This window comes from Anser brachyrhynchus (genome assembly GCF_964034855.1).
Source record: "Anser brachyrhynchus genome assembly, chromosome: 20".
Lineage (NCBI taxonomy): Eukaryota > Metazoa > Chordata > Aves > Anseriformes > Anatidae > Anser > Anser brachyrhynchus.
The window spans coordinates 11,930,239-11,944,119 of record NC_137713.1 but is presented as its reverse complement, the minus strand read 5'-3'; the positions used below and the strand labels follow the sequence as shown (position 1 = coordinate 11,944,119).

Genomic DNA, 13,881 nt, shown 5'->3' with positions numbered 1-13,881 from the left:
TACAGTCCTGTAGGACTGGCTGGAATCAAACATGAACAGTCCCAAAGGATGCAGACTAAGGATCTATCTAGCCCAGCACTAATGTCTCCAGATGTGGGCAGACTCCATGAAGAGAAAGGCAAATGTTTGTGCTGACTCCCTTGAATGCACACACAGCCTCCAACCATTCTCATTTTACAAATCTTCTTGAGCTTATCACTTTGAAATCCATGCCCTGGCTCAGACACGTGGATATTTCCTTGTGTTCTCCATGTCCCTTGGCAAGATCTCATCTGCGATCTTGCTCGTCTTTCTCAGAGTTGCAGCACCCTGCAGTCTCTGACTTCCCCCGTGCCCCATCATGCTCTCTCTGTTTCCAACTGATTTGTTCCCAGTTTAAACCTGAGTTCCCCACAGTAGTGATGTGGCAGCTTCTGGGGCACTGGGATAATGTGACCCTCAGATGAAACTCCAAAACTGAGAGTCAGTGTGGTGGGGCAGTCTACCTTGAGAGCTAAGAAAAGACTCTCCTGCATCCCAAATCTGTTCTGGTAATGAATCCAAAGATACCATGTGTGGTTTCTATCGAAAGCTGAAACACACCATACGGCAGAGGTTTTATAGATTCCATAAATAGCTACTATTTAGGATGTATGATATGGAGGAGGTTTTAGAAATCAAAATATTTAGAGATTTGCGTTATTTGTCTTGGCAGGAAGGAGCAGCCAAGACTGAAATTCAAAATTGTCCTTCAAGGAAGGAATGGAGTTGAGGAAAACAGTGAAATGGGGAAATAACAGAGGTGTCAAAAGCTCCAAGAATTCCCTTTGCAATGAATGAAAGCAGGAGACACATTCTGGTATATCTGAAAGGATCACAAATTCATTCAAAATGTCTAGGCACATATATATTCCTGATAGAAAATACTGATTTTCAAAATGAATCGTGACATTTCCATCAAAACCGTATTTGAATATTGCAAGAACATCCAGAACACTCAGCTAAAAGCAGCTCTAAGGGGGCTGCGTCAGTGTGAGCTGCATCAGTGAGGATGTCTCCAGCTCATTCCCCAGCCTCTTCTCCTCCTCGCAGTTTTATTCTAGTCCCCACGTGGAGATGTGTAACAGGTGTGTTAATATTGGTCAGGATATGGAAGGTGTGTGAATGCTGGATGTGAAAGCACTGGTGGAAGTGGCAGGAGCAGGGATATGAGAGCAGCAAGTGTTGGTAGCACTTAGGTTAGCAGGTCATCATGACTCCAGTGCATCACAGTCTCCATCTTCCCTTCCCTTCCCTTCCCTTCCCTTCCCTTCCCTTCCCTTCCCTTCCCTTCCCTTCCCTTCCCTTCCCTTCCCTTCCCTTCCCTTCCCTTCCCTTCCCTTCCCTTCCCTTCCCTTCCCTTCCCTTCCCTTCCCTTCCCTTCCCTTCCCTTCCCTTCCCTTCCCTTCCCTTCCCTTCCCTTCCCTTCCCTTCCCTTCCCTTCCCTTCCCTTCCCTTCCCTTCCCTTCCCTTCCCTTCCCTTCCCTTCCCTTCCCTTCCCTTCCCTTCCCTTCCCTTCCCTTCCCTTCCCTTCCCTTCCCTTCCCTTCCCTTCCCCTTCCCCTTCCCTTCCCCTGCCCCTGCCCTTGCCCTTGCCCTTGCCCCTGCCCCTGCCCCTTCTCCTTACCCTTCCCCTCCCCAAGCACTTGCAAGCTCCAGACCTAGAATCAGCTCTTCAGGTGGTCCAGGGAATCTACTTACTTCAGAGAATAACAGAATGGTTTGAGCTAGAAGGGACCTTAAGGATCATCTAATTCCAAGCCCCCTGCCATGGGCAGCATCATCTCCCACTAGATCAGGTTGCCCAAAGCCCCATCCAACCTGGCCTCGAACACTTTCAGGGATGGGGCATCCACACCTTCGGGCAGCCTGTGCCTCGCCACCCTCTGAGTGAAAAATTTCCTCCTAAAATACCAGTCTAAATCTACCTTTCCTTAGTTTAAAACCATTAAAACCATTGTCCTATCATTACTCTCCCTGACAGAGTACCTCCCAGTTTTCCTGTAGCCCCCTATAGGTACTGGAAGGCCACTGTAGGGTCTCCCTGTAGCCTTCTCTTCTCCAGGCTGAACAACCCCAACTCCCTCAGCCTGTCTTCACAGGAGAGGTGCTCCAGCCCTCCGATCATCCTCATGGCCTCCTCTGGACTCGCTCTGACAGGTCCATGTCCTTCTCGTGCTGGGGGCCCCAGCGCTGAACACAGGGCTCCAGGTGGGGTCTCACGAGAGCAGAGCAGAGGGGGAGAATCACCTCCCTCGCCCTGCTGGCCATGCTGCTTTTGATGCGGACCAGGGTAGAGTTGGCTTTCTGGGCTGCAAGTGTACATTGACAGTTCATGTCAAGCTTCTCGTCAACCAGCACCCCCAGGTCCTTCTCCTCAGGGCTGCTCTCAATCCATTCTGCACCCAGCCTGTATTTGTGCTTGGGATGCCCTGGCCCAGATGCAGACCTTGCACTTGGCCTTGTTGAATCTCATGAGGTTCACACAGACCCATCTCTCAGGCCTGTCCAGGTCCCTCTGGATGGCATTCCCATCCCTTCCCTTTGGCATGTCAACAGCACCACACAGCTCGGTGTCATCAGCAAACCTGCTGAGGGTGCACTCAATTTCACTGTCTGTGTCACCGACAAAGATGTTAAACAGTGCCGGTCCCAATACCGATCCCTCAGGAACACCGCTCATTATCCATTTCCACTTGGACACTGAGCCATTGACTGCAACTCTTTGAGTGTCACCATCCAGCCAGTCTGGACCACTTCCCCCCCTGGGAGTTCCTCCTCTGGGTTCCTACAAGACCACCACTTTGGGCAGTCGTTTCTCTTTTCTTAATCATCCTTTTCCATAAAGGAGATAAGTCCCTTTCTTCACGGAACCATTATGAAAAGCAGCCTGCTCATATGGCTGTGGCCGTGGTTGTCCAGTGCCCAGACACAGGTGCTAGCACCACGGATAGTAAACTCTTCCTCCGCTAGCCTGAGGCTTCATTCACAAGCCTGGAGGTCATCAGAGGCCTTCTGTGGGGATGTGACTTTTCCAAGAGGAGTTTCCCTGCCAATGCAGTGACACCATTCCTGTCCCAAACAGTATCAGCTGAGAGAGCGAATACCTTCTGTATGTGCGTATGGCTGCTGGGAAAATGACAAAGCAATACCAGGAGGGTGTTAATTCTATGTTGCTGGGGCCATATAATCACCTAAGCCAAACTGCCAAGCCAACACAGTCATGTGCTTCTAAAGCTCTTTGTGATTGTTAACGGCCAATTCTCATGTCCATGGATAACATAGTGCTATTTTAGCTGTCACTGGTATTTGCGGAACTGCACCGTAGTTATAGAACCAGTTACTCAATGACTTCCTGCAAATGATGGGAAGGACAAGAAAGGAGCCTCATCTTAGGATACATGCTGTACCCTCAGCTCTACATGGCTGCATTCTGGTGGTGTTCTGGTCCCACAGAGAAAGCCCCATCGCGGCAGGGCAGTGCTGTGAGCGGGCAGGGTCAGCAGTGTGCCTTGCTGACCCGCTGAGCAGGCAGCCGGGGTGGCTGGCCTGACTTGTGGGCTTTCCCTGCTGCAGGGAAGTGGATTGGCCCCAGTTTTTCCATGATGCAGATGTTCTAGGAAATGCAAGTGTATGGCAGCCATGCTTATTCTCCATCTATTGCCATCACATGACTTCTAGGCAAGAGGGCCATCTACTAAGCTCCTGAAACATTACTTCTAGGTATTACTTCTATTCTAGGTGTCCATTTGGTCTGGGGAAATGAAAAGAGAGTTGGTCATATCCTGTTCTTTATCTTTTCATAGTATCTTTTCATCATATTCTACTTGCCACATCAGGGCATTGCTGCTTATCAGGGCTCCAGACACTACTTCCCTCCACTGTACGGTACAGGACTCCACACTCCTGACACAGCATTTCTTGACACAGCACTTCTTCCATTGTGTCATGTTGTCTTTCAGCAACAATTCCGACACGTTTCCGGCCTTGATTCCCTTTATAAAGTGGGCTGAACCCAGGGATCCTTGCATCAGTCACAGCAACAGGCCCTTTGCAACAGTCTAGCCTGACTCCTACAGTTTTGCTCCACCAAAGAGCATGAAATCCTCCACAGCTGCCCTTGCTGTTCTTGTTGTGGCTGCCCTCTGCTGCCAGGTCCTCTCTTCTCCAGGTGAGTCCAAGCTCTCTTCTCCAAGAAATTCTCTACTCTTTCTTTCTGCCATATTAGGTCCAGTAATGCTTGGCAGCTCTCTCTTCTGAGCATCTGCTGCAGGAAAGGAGAGGCACATCTTGCTGCTCTTTGGCTTACTGAGGAAAGGGTGACTGTGGTGGGAGACCATGGTGGGAGCAGCATCTCCTCCAGTGGGGCCATTCTGGTCCTGTTACCCTGCTTCTCCCTGATGGCACTTTTCCTGGTCTGGTTTAATCATAAAACTTCTCTTCCAGCTGCTGTCAACTTCTCCGGTCCCTGCTGTGTCAAATACTTGAGCAAAAATTTTCCCTCGAGACACGTGACAATGTATGAGTACACGAGTATCCACTGCCCCCAGCCAGGCGTGATGTGAGTAGATCTGCCCAGATGCTGGGAGCTGCCCCACAGATGGGTGACAGTGCCATGAAACCCCACAGCACACCCTGTCCTGGCCAGGGGAACCACCACATTAGGAGAACAGCCTGGAAACAACTGAGAGGCCAGCTCCCTGTCCCAAACAGCCAGCTTCTGGTCTTCATTAGATTTTGAATCAAAAGAACTTCTGCTGGTTGCCCCCACCAAGATAGTGGGTCCCAGACAGGCCAGCTGGGGGATGAAGTGGCTTTTTCCTCTAAACGGCAGAGGGCAGGACACCTGTAATGACATTAAACCCACCCCCTGTGTTTCCCTGGGGCTGCTCTGCAGTGATAGAGGTGTGTGGTTTGGTGGGGTTCCCTGGTGGCAAGGAGCAGGCGGTCCCCCTGCCCTATCCTCCCTTCTCTCCCAACTCCTTTGACTGGATTTCCTTCTGCAGATTCACCACATTCAAGGGCAAGTCGTTCTGTGGCAACCCCCAAGATGAGTGGGTCCAGAATATCCTGAAACAGCACAAGGACCAGGCTGGCAGTGGATGAGCAACGCCCTGCTCCCTTCAAGCATCACCTCTGCAGAGGAACTCTTCTTGTGGTCAACTATGAGACATGTCCCTGTCCTCTTATCACCTGTGAATTTTGTAGACTGTTTGCTACGGTGTTTATTTAAGTGCATGAAAAAGCATCTTAATTTATTTGTTATTTTCAGGCAAACTTTTTGTTCTAATTTGTACTGATTGTATTTCAGTTATTTTTGGATAATAAAAATGATCAAAACCTGCACCTCCCACGCTGCCTCAGGATGCTGCGTGTAGGCGGCAGCAGGGTCAGTGCTCCCAGGGCTCTGCGCTCCAACCCTCCCGGCAGCCCCACAGAGGGGCTGGTGTAGGCTCACCACCCTCGGCAGCTGCACAAACATCCTGGTGGCTGCTACCAGACCAGGTGCCACCGTTCTCCATGGCCTGTGGGAGCCCAGGGTGGCCTCAGTCCACGGGGGCTGGCTGCGGAGCCTGGGTTATTCGTGGTGCTTCGTGATTCTCTGCGCTGTCCCTGCAGGTCTTCCCTTACACTTTAAGCCCTGAGGGCCCCGTGGAAGCCGCAGCCCCAGGCTGTGCCGCTGGGTGCCACGCTCCGCCCCTGGCTGCTGCCGCCTGCCTGTGGGTGTCTTCGCCCCGGGCTGCAGTGGGCCGGGCTGCCCGGGTGAAGAGACTGCCATGGCCCTGTCCGGAGCCCTGGAGCGGCTGCAGGAGGAGGCCATCTGCTCTATCTGCCTGGAGTACATGAGCGAGCCCGTCAGTGTCGACTGCGGGCACAACTTCTGCCGCGGCTGCATCACCAAGCACTGCCAGGAGAAGTGTCTCTGGAATGACGCGCCCTTCTCCTGCCCGCAGTGCCGGGCGCCCTGCCGCCGCAGCAGCCTGCGCCCCAACAGGCAGCTTGCCAACATCGTGGAGAGCATCCGGCAGCTGGGGCTGGGGGGCGGCGTGGCGCCAGGGACCCCGCTCTGTACCCAGCACGACGAGCGCCTCAAGCTCTTCTGTGAGGTGGATGAAGAGGCCATCTGCGTGGTGTGCCGGGAGTCCCAGCACCACCGCTCCCACGCCGTCTACCCCATCGAGGAGGCCGCACAGGTGTACAAGGTACGGGAGGCCGGGGTGCCGGGAGCATCCCTCTGCAACGGCCCTGGGCACTGCCTCGGGCAGGCAGGGGAGGGGTGGTAAAGCCACCCAGCTGCTCGTTCTGGGGGTGAGGCTGGACCTGCTGCCTCCTGAGCTGGGAAGGGAGGCACCCAGCCTTGCCCCCGTCTGTGTGGATACAGGGGGCAGCCTGGCTCCCTGCCCCTGGAGGAGGCCGGGCTCTGGGTGCTGCTGTGGGGATGTTTTGCCTCAGCAGTGGGGTACAGAGCTGCTGGCACCCAAGCCCCGTGTCCAGGTGTCGCTCCCAGCACCACGCTGCTGGCTGGCCCGCGACCCAGCAAGGTGGGTGCAGTCGGTTCACTCTCTGAAGCTAAATAGTGAAGAAAGCAGTGGAAAACCCATGCAGTGCGGAGGGGGTTAACATGGCGAGCAGAGCAAAGGGCACAGCTGCTGTGTCCGGGTGCCAGGGCTGGTACCGCCTGGCACAGGGTCACCCTCCCCTCGCTGCCTGCTGGCACCGGCAGCCGCTGGCCGAGGGATGGGGCAGAGCAGGACGGGTGCTGCTGGGGCGAGCTGATCTGTTTCTGCTCTTTTCAGGTGAAACTCCAGAAAGTGTTGGAACATCTTTCCAAGGAAGTAGAGGATATGAAGAAGTGTGAGTCAGTGACAAAGATGAAAATGCAGGAGTGCAAGGCAGGTGCCTGGTTTAATTCTTCAAGAATTAGCTTAGATGGCATTAGGAATTAAAAAAAAAAATAATCCTGAATGATCTTATCTGGTGCTTTGAGTTTTCTGGGGCTGTGACATGTCCCAAGTCCTGCTGTCATGTGGAGGACCCACATCCACCGATGATCTTGGCTGCAGCATGAGAAGCAGTGACAGCGCCATAAGACCTTCTCCATGGAGTGAATGACCCACACACAATGAAAGTGCTTAGTTTCCAGCATGCTGAACCTGCTTGGCTCTGTGTGCCAAGCAGGGGTGAGGTATCCACTGCAGTGGGCAATGCCACTGGGATGGAAACCAGGATCAGTAAATGTGGATGGCTCAAAAAATATTAAAAAGTCTGTAAATGCTTTAAAAAAAGCAGCACACCATCTCTGATGAAATCATGGGGGCTTGTGCACCAGTTAAACAGTTATATATATATATATATATATATTTTTTTTTTTGCTTGAGTTAGAAACAGGAGTGAACCACATGAAGAGCTCTGCCCCACAGCAATAAGAACTGGAATTGGTTTTATTACAAAAACAGAATAGCTGAGTTACTGCACCTCTGCCTGCCTCCAGGCAGTCCTGAGGAAGTAGGACACCAGCAAAACAGAGTCAGTTTAGACGGGAAAGTAAAAGTAACTGCAGAAAAGGAAAGGAAACTGCTGGATGGAGAGTTCCTGAGCTGAGCTGATGATTAATCAGCTTTGGCAGGGAAAACAGGTTTCTCTGGGCTCTCCCAGTTATCCGTGAGAGCTGCCACTGTCTGCTGCTTGCGGGTGCTGGGCTTTTGGGGTGCTGCTGCGTGCCTGCTGTGCCCCTCAGGCACTGGCATGGGCTGGGATAGGGCTTGTGACAGAGCTGGGTCCTCACCCCGCCTGCCTGAGTCAGGGCTGTGGGGTCACGGCCCCGGCTGCCCCCGGCTTCCTCTGGCCCAGTGGCTGATTGGACTGCTTTAGTAAAAAGGAAAAAATGTCCCTTGTGAGTGCTGGGGAGGAAGTGTGTCTGACAGTCCTGGCTTATCAAGCATACATGAGTCAGGTTCTGAAAAATCATGTGCTTGGACAGAAGAATAAATGCATTGCAGTTTCCTTTCAATTACCTTCTGGACTTTGAGACTTCCTGGTCCTAGTTAACCCCAGCGTGTTTTTCAGGAGTTGCTTAACTTTCATGCTCCAAGTTTTGGGCCAAATGACAACTTTCAGGGCTTGGGAAAAAAAAATAATAAAGCACCACAGCCCCTGCCTGTTGCTGCTCCTCAGCCCTGGGATTAGTGAGAGCTCTCAGCAATCCAGGGAGCCCTGCCCGGCTCCCCTCCAGCCCTCCCATCCCTGGGTGCTGATGCACTTCCCTGGGGCTTCCCAAGGTAGGCAGATGGCACCACTCCTAACAAAACCCTGCCTGACACCCCATGGCAACTCCTTGCAGCCCCCACAACCCCCTGTGCTGCACCGAGACACCAGTGGGCATTGGAGGTCCACCCAACCAGAACTGCTGCGGTCAAAGCCCTACTGCTGGTAAACTGAAGATGTCCAGTGGGAACTCTGCCTAAATAAAAGCACAATGATTTTCTTTTGGATCTTCATTTAAATAAACACACACAAAAATGCAGCGGTTTCCTGGATGCCGGGCATAGCTCTGACTTAGCTGTCTGGCTAACATTTCCTCTCTTCACCCCTGCATCTTTCCTATCACAAGGAGACAGTAAAGAAAAAGCGGGAGAGGATTGTGAGCGAGTTTGGGAAGCTGCATCGGCTGCTGGCTGCTGAGGAGAAGCTGCTGCTTCAGAAGCTGGAGGAGGAGGAGAAGCAGATTCTAGTGATGATCTCTGAAAACGTGGTTAGGCTGATGGAGCAGAAGTCCTTGCTGGATGAGCTGATCCTGGAGATAAAGGAGAAGATGCACCTGCCGGATGAGGGGCTTCTCAAGGTCAGGCTGTGCTTCCAGCCCCCTAACTCATCCCCGACCTCAGCCCCAAGGCCTCTGTTGTCTGGATGGGTTGCTGAGGCCAGGCTGGAGTGACAAACCCAGAATGACTTTCTCTTCTCCTTCTAGGACATGAAATGCATCCTGAGCAGGTAGGCACCTGAGCTCGTTCCTCCTACAGTCCCAGCTGCCTGCAGGCTCTCAGTGTGATGTCCATGTGCCATCCACCCTCTGTCCTCCCTGCCCAGTGTCTCATTTGTCCTCCAGAGGTGGAGTGACCTGGGGCTAACAAGGGAGGGGACTGGAACCAGAGTGGGCTGCAGAACACGCCATCCATCCTCTTCTCCTAGGGCCCGAGAACCCTGGAAGTCTTGCCTTGTGCTGTGGGCTGTGAGATGCGAGATGTGTCTGCACCCGAGGGGCATGCTGCCAGGCTGGCCTGGGTTTCTTCCTGCCCTGGGCATCCCTGCCTGGCAGTGGCACCACAGCTCCATGGGAGCCTTTTCTGGTGCACCACTTAGCTCTAGAGCAAAGGTCCCATCATGCTTGCTGCCAAGAGCAGTGCTCTGGGATGACAGAGGAGATTGAGGGAGGAGATGCATCTGTGCAGCCAGAGGAAAGGCATTAGAAAGCCCCCACAATGCAGCAGGAGCTGTGCTGTAGGCATTGGATGTTGCCCCCCACATTGCTGTCCTTTCAGGTGTGAAGCGGTGAAGTTCCAGACCCCTAAAGCTGTGTCTGTGACCCTGAAGGAGGACTACAGCATTCCGGAGCGCTGCCTGGGCATGAGGGACATGCTGAAGAAGTTCAAAGGTGAGGGGGCTGCTTCCAGCTCCTGGTGCAGACAGTCCTGGTCCCCCCATACCCTGGGACACAAGAAGGTGTTGCATACCCCTGACATATGGGTGAGCCACTGGTTTGGGAGTGATCCTGGCTGAAGCCTTTGGTCCCGCCAGGTTCTGGAGAAGGATACGTTTGCGTGAGGGAAGCTGTGCCATCTGCTGCTCAGATGCTGTCGGAGATGCTGGCTGTGTCAGAGTCCATCCATGCTTGGGCTCCTCTTTAATGACATGATTTCAGACCATGCCCCAGTCAGATCAGGCTTTCTTGTTAGCACCAGTGCTAACTGTAGGTTTTTCCAACAAGTTTGGCCCAGATGGTCCTGTTTTGCATATCAGTAGGTTCAGGCTGATTTCATGGTGAGGACACCTTCCTCCTTCTAGTGTCAGATGGTTGGGAGGTGACCCTGATGCCTAGGAGAGCATTGCCCACAAACTCTTATTTTCAGTATTGCTTCTGAAGCTGTACCCCGGCTGCTGGGTTGCCCTGGTTGTTCTTGCTCTGCGGTCCCGTGCCAAATATTTTGATGTGGTTTACAGTTGAAATGATTTTATGAATCACACTTCTCCATGCTGGGGCTGGCAGCACGAGGCACTGTGCAGTCACAGGCACAAGCAATTAAACACAGCCAGCAGCAAGGGCTGCAGCTGGGGCACTCCAGCATGTCGGTGGCAGACACCCAGCCTGCCCATGAAGTCTGCTTGTCTTTCCTCCCTTCTCTCACACCAGTGGACGTGACTCTAGACCCTGAGACAGCGCACCCTGATCTTATCCTATCTGAGGACCACAAGAGCGTGCGGCGTGGGGGCAGGAAACTGCTCGTATCCTTCTTTGACAACCCCAGGAGGTTTAGCTCAGCTCCGGTGGTGCTGGGAGTGCAGCTCTTCTTCTCAGGCCGCTGCTACTGGGAGGTGCATGTGGGAGACAAGCCGGAGTGGGGCTTAGGGCTGTGCAAGGAGGCTGCCAGCCGGAAAGGCAACATCCTCTTCTCTCCAAACAACGGCTACTGGGTGCTGCGGCTGCAAAATGGTGGCAACTATGAGGCCCTCACCTGTCCCGTCTCCCGTCTGACCCCGAGCATCAGACCCCGGTGCATCGGCATCTTCCTGGACTACGAGGCTGGAGAAATCTCCTTCTACAATGTGAGCGACCGTTCCCACCTTTACACCTTCACCGACAAGTTCTCAGGGAACCTCCGGCCTCTTTTTTACCTGGGTTCCTTCCTGGGGGGCAAAAATGCAGAGCCCTTGGTGATCTCCTGGATGAGGGACATGCAGGGGACTGGCTGCATCGTCCTGTGATGGGAGGCAAGAAGAGACCTGGGGGCCCGATGGGCTGCTCGGGTCAGCAGGGGGGTGATGGCTGGGCAGCAGCTGTATGCATGGGGGGCACATAGCGATGGCCCCACCAGCCCCTGCTCCTGCCAGGACTGTGCTGGAACTGGGGCACCCGTTGGCCACCACCGTCTTGCCACTTGCCCATAGGCTTCTGGTGGTGGGTGCTGCTTTGTCATGCGTTTGGTATGAGCTGTACTGACACAAGGCAATAAAGGGATGATGTGGGGAGCCCTGAGCAGTCAGCAGTGCAATTTTTGTGGTGCATCCATCCCTGCTGGTAAACCCCGAGCCCTGGCTGACACCCAGCATCTCAGCACTGAATTTTGTAGCATGGAGAGAAGGTGCTGCTGTGTGCTTGTTGCCAGATTATGGACCATGTGTGGTGTCCAAAGGATGCTGCTGGCCATGACTCTCTGCAGTCCAGGGGGGGCCACCAGGGCAGTGGTCTCCCAAGTGGGGTTCAGAAGATGATGGGTTCGGATGTGGGAAGAAAATATTATAACTTCAGTAGTATATGTATATAATTTATAAATAAATAAATGCACATATACTGGGGGCTTTAAAAAAAATTAACAAGAAGGATTTGTAATCAGGAAAGTTTAGAGGCCACTGCTCTGGAGATCCTGCTGTGGCAACAGTGGGACACGATGGTGGCAGAGTTCGATAGCAGCAGCTGCCTGTGCAGTTGACCACACTTCAGCTGTCGCTGGGACCAGGGGTGAAGGCAAGGGGATGTGTGTGGGGGGGTATTGCACTGTGTGTTGGACAGAAGTTCTTAATTTAGCGACCAATTCAATTAGAATAAAACGTGTTTGGATAAGGAATGATCTAAAATACCTGGTACAGTTTCTCTGGGGATGTCCTCGATGTTGATTAGGAAGCTCCTAGTAAAAAATGGTGCTGGACCCAACACAGTAGTTCCTCTTGGCTTTTTTTTGTTGCTTTTTGGTGAGTCTCACCCACCTCCCCTCATTTGCTTGCTCTCTCTTCTGTAGGCTGCACAGAAGAGAAGAGGGCCTGGCTGGGAGAGCATGGTCCCAGCTCTGCCACGTCCCAGGAAAGGCAATGGGCCTTGGTGGGCCTCACACCTTTTTTTGACCTCCATGGAAGTCTTACAAAGAGAGTTTATGTGGCTTGAGAATCTATAGAAAGAACATGAACTTTGAGGGCTTGGCAGAGGGCTGGAAGCAGAGGCAGCTGGGGGCAGCCAGGGAAACCTGCTGCGCAGGGCAGCATTTGGGAAGGGGCCAGGCTAAATGTCACCAGGGTGGGAGGAGACGGTGGGATGGAAGCTGTCCAGAAAGCAAGAGCGATGTCACTGCAGCAAGGTGCCAGATGAACAGCACTTGTACAGATCAGGAGGGACAAAGAGGTTTTTCAGAAGAGGCAGGAGGAAATGCAACGATACAGAGGTCTTGCAAATAGGCAGTGAAAAAGTGAATGGCTGAGCAGAAAGGATGTGAGGTCACCCCACCGCAACACCCAGTGCATCCCTAGAAGTCATGCATCTGCTTCTCTAAGGAAGGAGAGTAAAGGTCCACAGTATGAGATAACTCTGAATGCGCTATAGACTTTTCCACTTGATGGAATCTCTGCATCATCTGCAGCTAAGAAACTGCTCTGGGCTGACACCAATCTGCCCTGAGGTGTCCAGAATGGATGGCAAGTGTGGTTTAAGGCTAGAGCTGTTCCTAAAACTGCTTACAAGTTGTTTCTCTAAGTCATGGCAAGTTGAGCTTGCCCACTTCCTCTGTGGAAGTGCTTGTGCTTTTATAGAATCGTAGAATCATCTGGGTTGCAAAAAGACTTCAAGATCAAGTCCAAACACCAACCTGGCCAACTCAGTCCCATCACTAAGCCATGTCCCTAAAACACTTCTACACGTGTTTTAGAAACCTCCGTGGAAGAGGACTCCATCACTTCCATGGGCAGCCTGTTCCAATGCTTAACTACACTCTCCATGAACAAATTCTTCCTAATGTCCAATATAACCAGGGGGGATTATAACCAGGGAGGGGGCCCCACACACACACACACCCCGGTGCAACTTGAGGCCACTTCCCTGTGTTTCCTCCTTTATTGCCTGGATCTGGCCTCCATAGAGCTCCTGCCCATCAAGGACCAGGTCCTGCTTAGACCACCTGCTCTGGCCACGTGGAATAGTTACACAGCACAGTGTGGTCTGGCCTGAGCATCTGGGTTTTCCCATGGTGGTTGTGCTCCTGATCCCCTGCAGACCATCACCAAGCAAGCTGGTGACCTTCACACCCAGACATAGAGTATTTACTACTAAAGAGGTTGGCCTGTATGCACCAGGGTGATCACAGTCACACTGTTTCCCTTTGATTTCCATATCCCAAAGGAAGATGGGTGTATACATATGTATATACATATGTTCTGCGAGGACATTTTGGGTTGAGACTGCCTCTTGCTGAGGCAGGTCCCAGGGCTGATCTCCTGTTCAAGGTGTCTGTTTTTTCTGAAGGCATCCTCAGGATGCCACTTCTGGTGAATGGACATGGCTTGGAGATGGGTGATCAGTGAGCTGTTCTTTCTGAGCAATCTGTGGATTTGTCACTTTTTGAGGGTTTGAATCCTGTTTGGTCACCCAGAGGGGCTATTTTTGTTCCAGCTGGGATTCTCAGCAGTAAAATTTACAGACCTCCATTTCTAGTAATGTGTTTTCTCAACAAATTTTAACATCCTTCTTTCTCTTCTAGTATACTGGAAATTGCTTCATCATCGTAAGTGAATGTGAGTGCTTGTCTGCTTCTTTCTAAGAACAGAGCAGAAATGTCCTTTCAGATCCTAATTGCCATTTCTGCTTTCTGTTGGCCATCGCTGACAG

At 52.5% G+C, this 13,881-nt stretch overlaps 1 protein-coding gene across 1 annotated transcript; it reads left to right on the top strand.

Moving 5' to 3' along the window:
* Nucleotides 1–3,778: 3,778 nt before the first annotated feature.
* Nucleotides 3,779–11,956, top strand: LOC308180939 (E3 ubiquitin-protein ligase TRIM39-like). Its single transcript, XM_080563390.1, has 8 exons — nt 3,779–4,188; nt 4,464–4,578; nt 5,024–6,220; nt 6,815–6,910; nt 8,629–8,859; nt 8,986–9,008; nt 9,557–9,669; nt 10,426–11,956. The coding sequence occupies exons 3-8, from the start codon at nt 5,795–5,797 to the stop codon at nt 10,995–10,997; spliced, it is 1,461 nt and encodes a 486-aa protein (XP_080419516.1). The 5' UTR covers nt 3,779–4,188; nt 4,464–4,578; nt 5,024–5,794; the 3' UTR covers nt 10,998–11,956.
* The last annotated feature ends 1,925 nt before the right edge of the window (nt 11,957–13,881 follow it).

Bases quoted from the DNA above. Each gene is read 5' to 3' on its own strand.
- LOC308180939 (XM_080563390.1), top strand. From the start codon at position 5,795: ATGGCCCTGTCCGGAGCCCTGGAGCGGCTGCAGGAGGAGGCCATCTGC. The intron at 8,860-8,985 runs GTCAGGCTGTGC...TTCTCCTTCTAG, and splicing joins CGGATGAGGGGCTTCTCAAG to GACATGAAATGCATCCTGAG. The intron at 9,009-9,556 runs GTAGGCACCTGA...CTGTCCTTTCAG, and splicing joins ATGAAATGCATCCTGAGCAG to GTGTGAAGCGGTGAAGTTCC.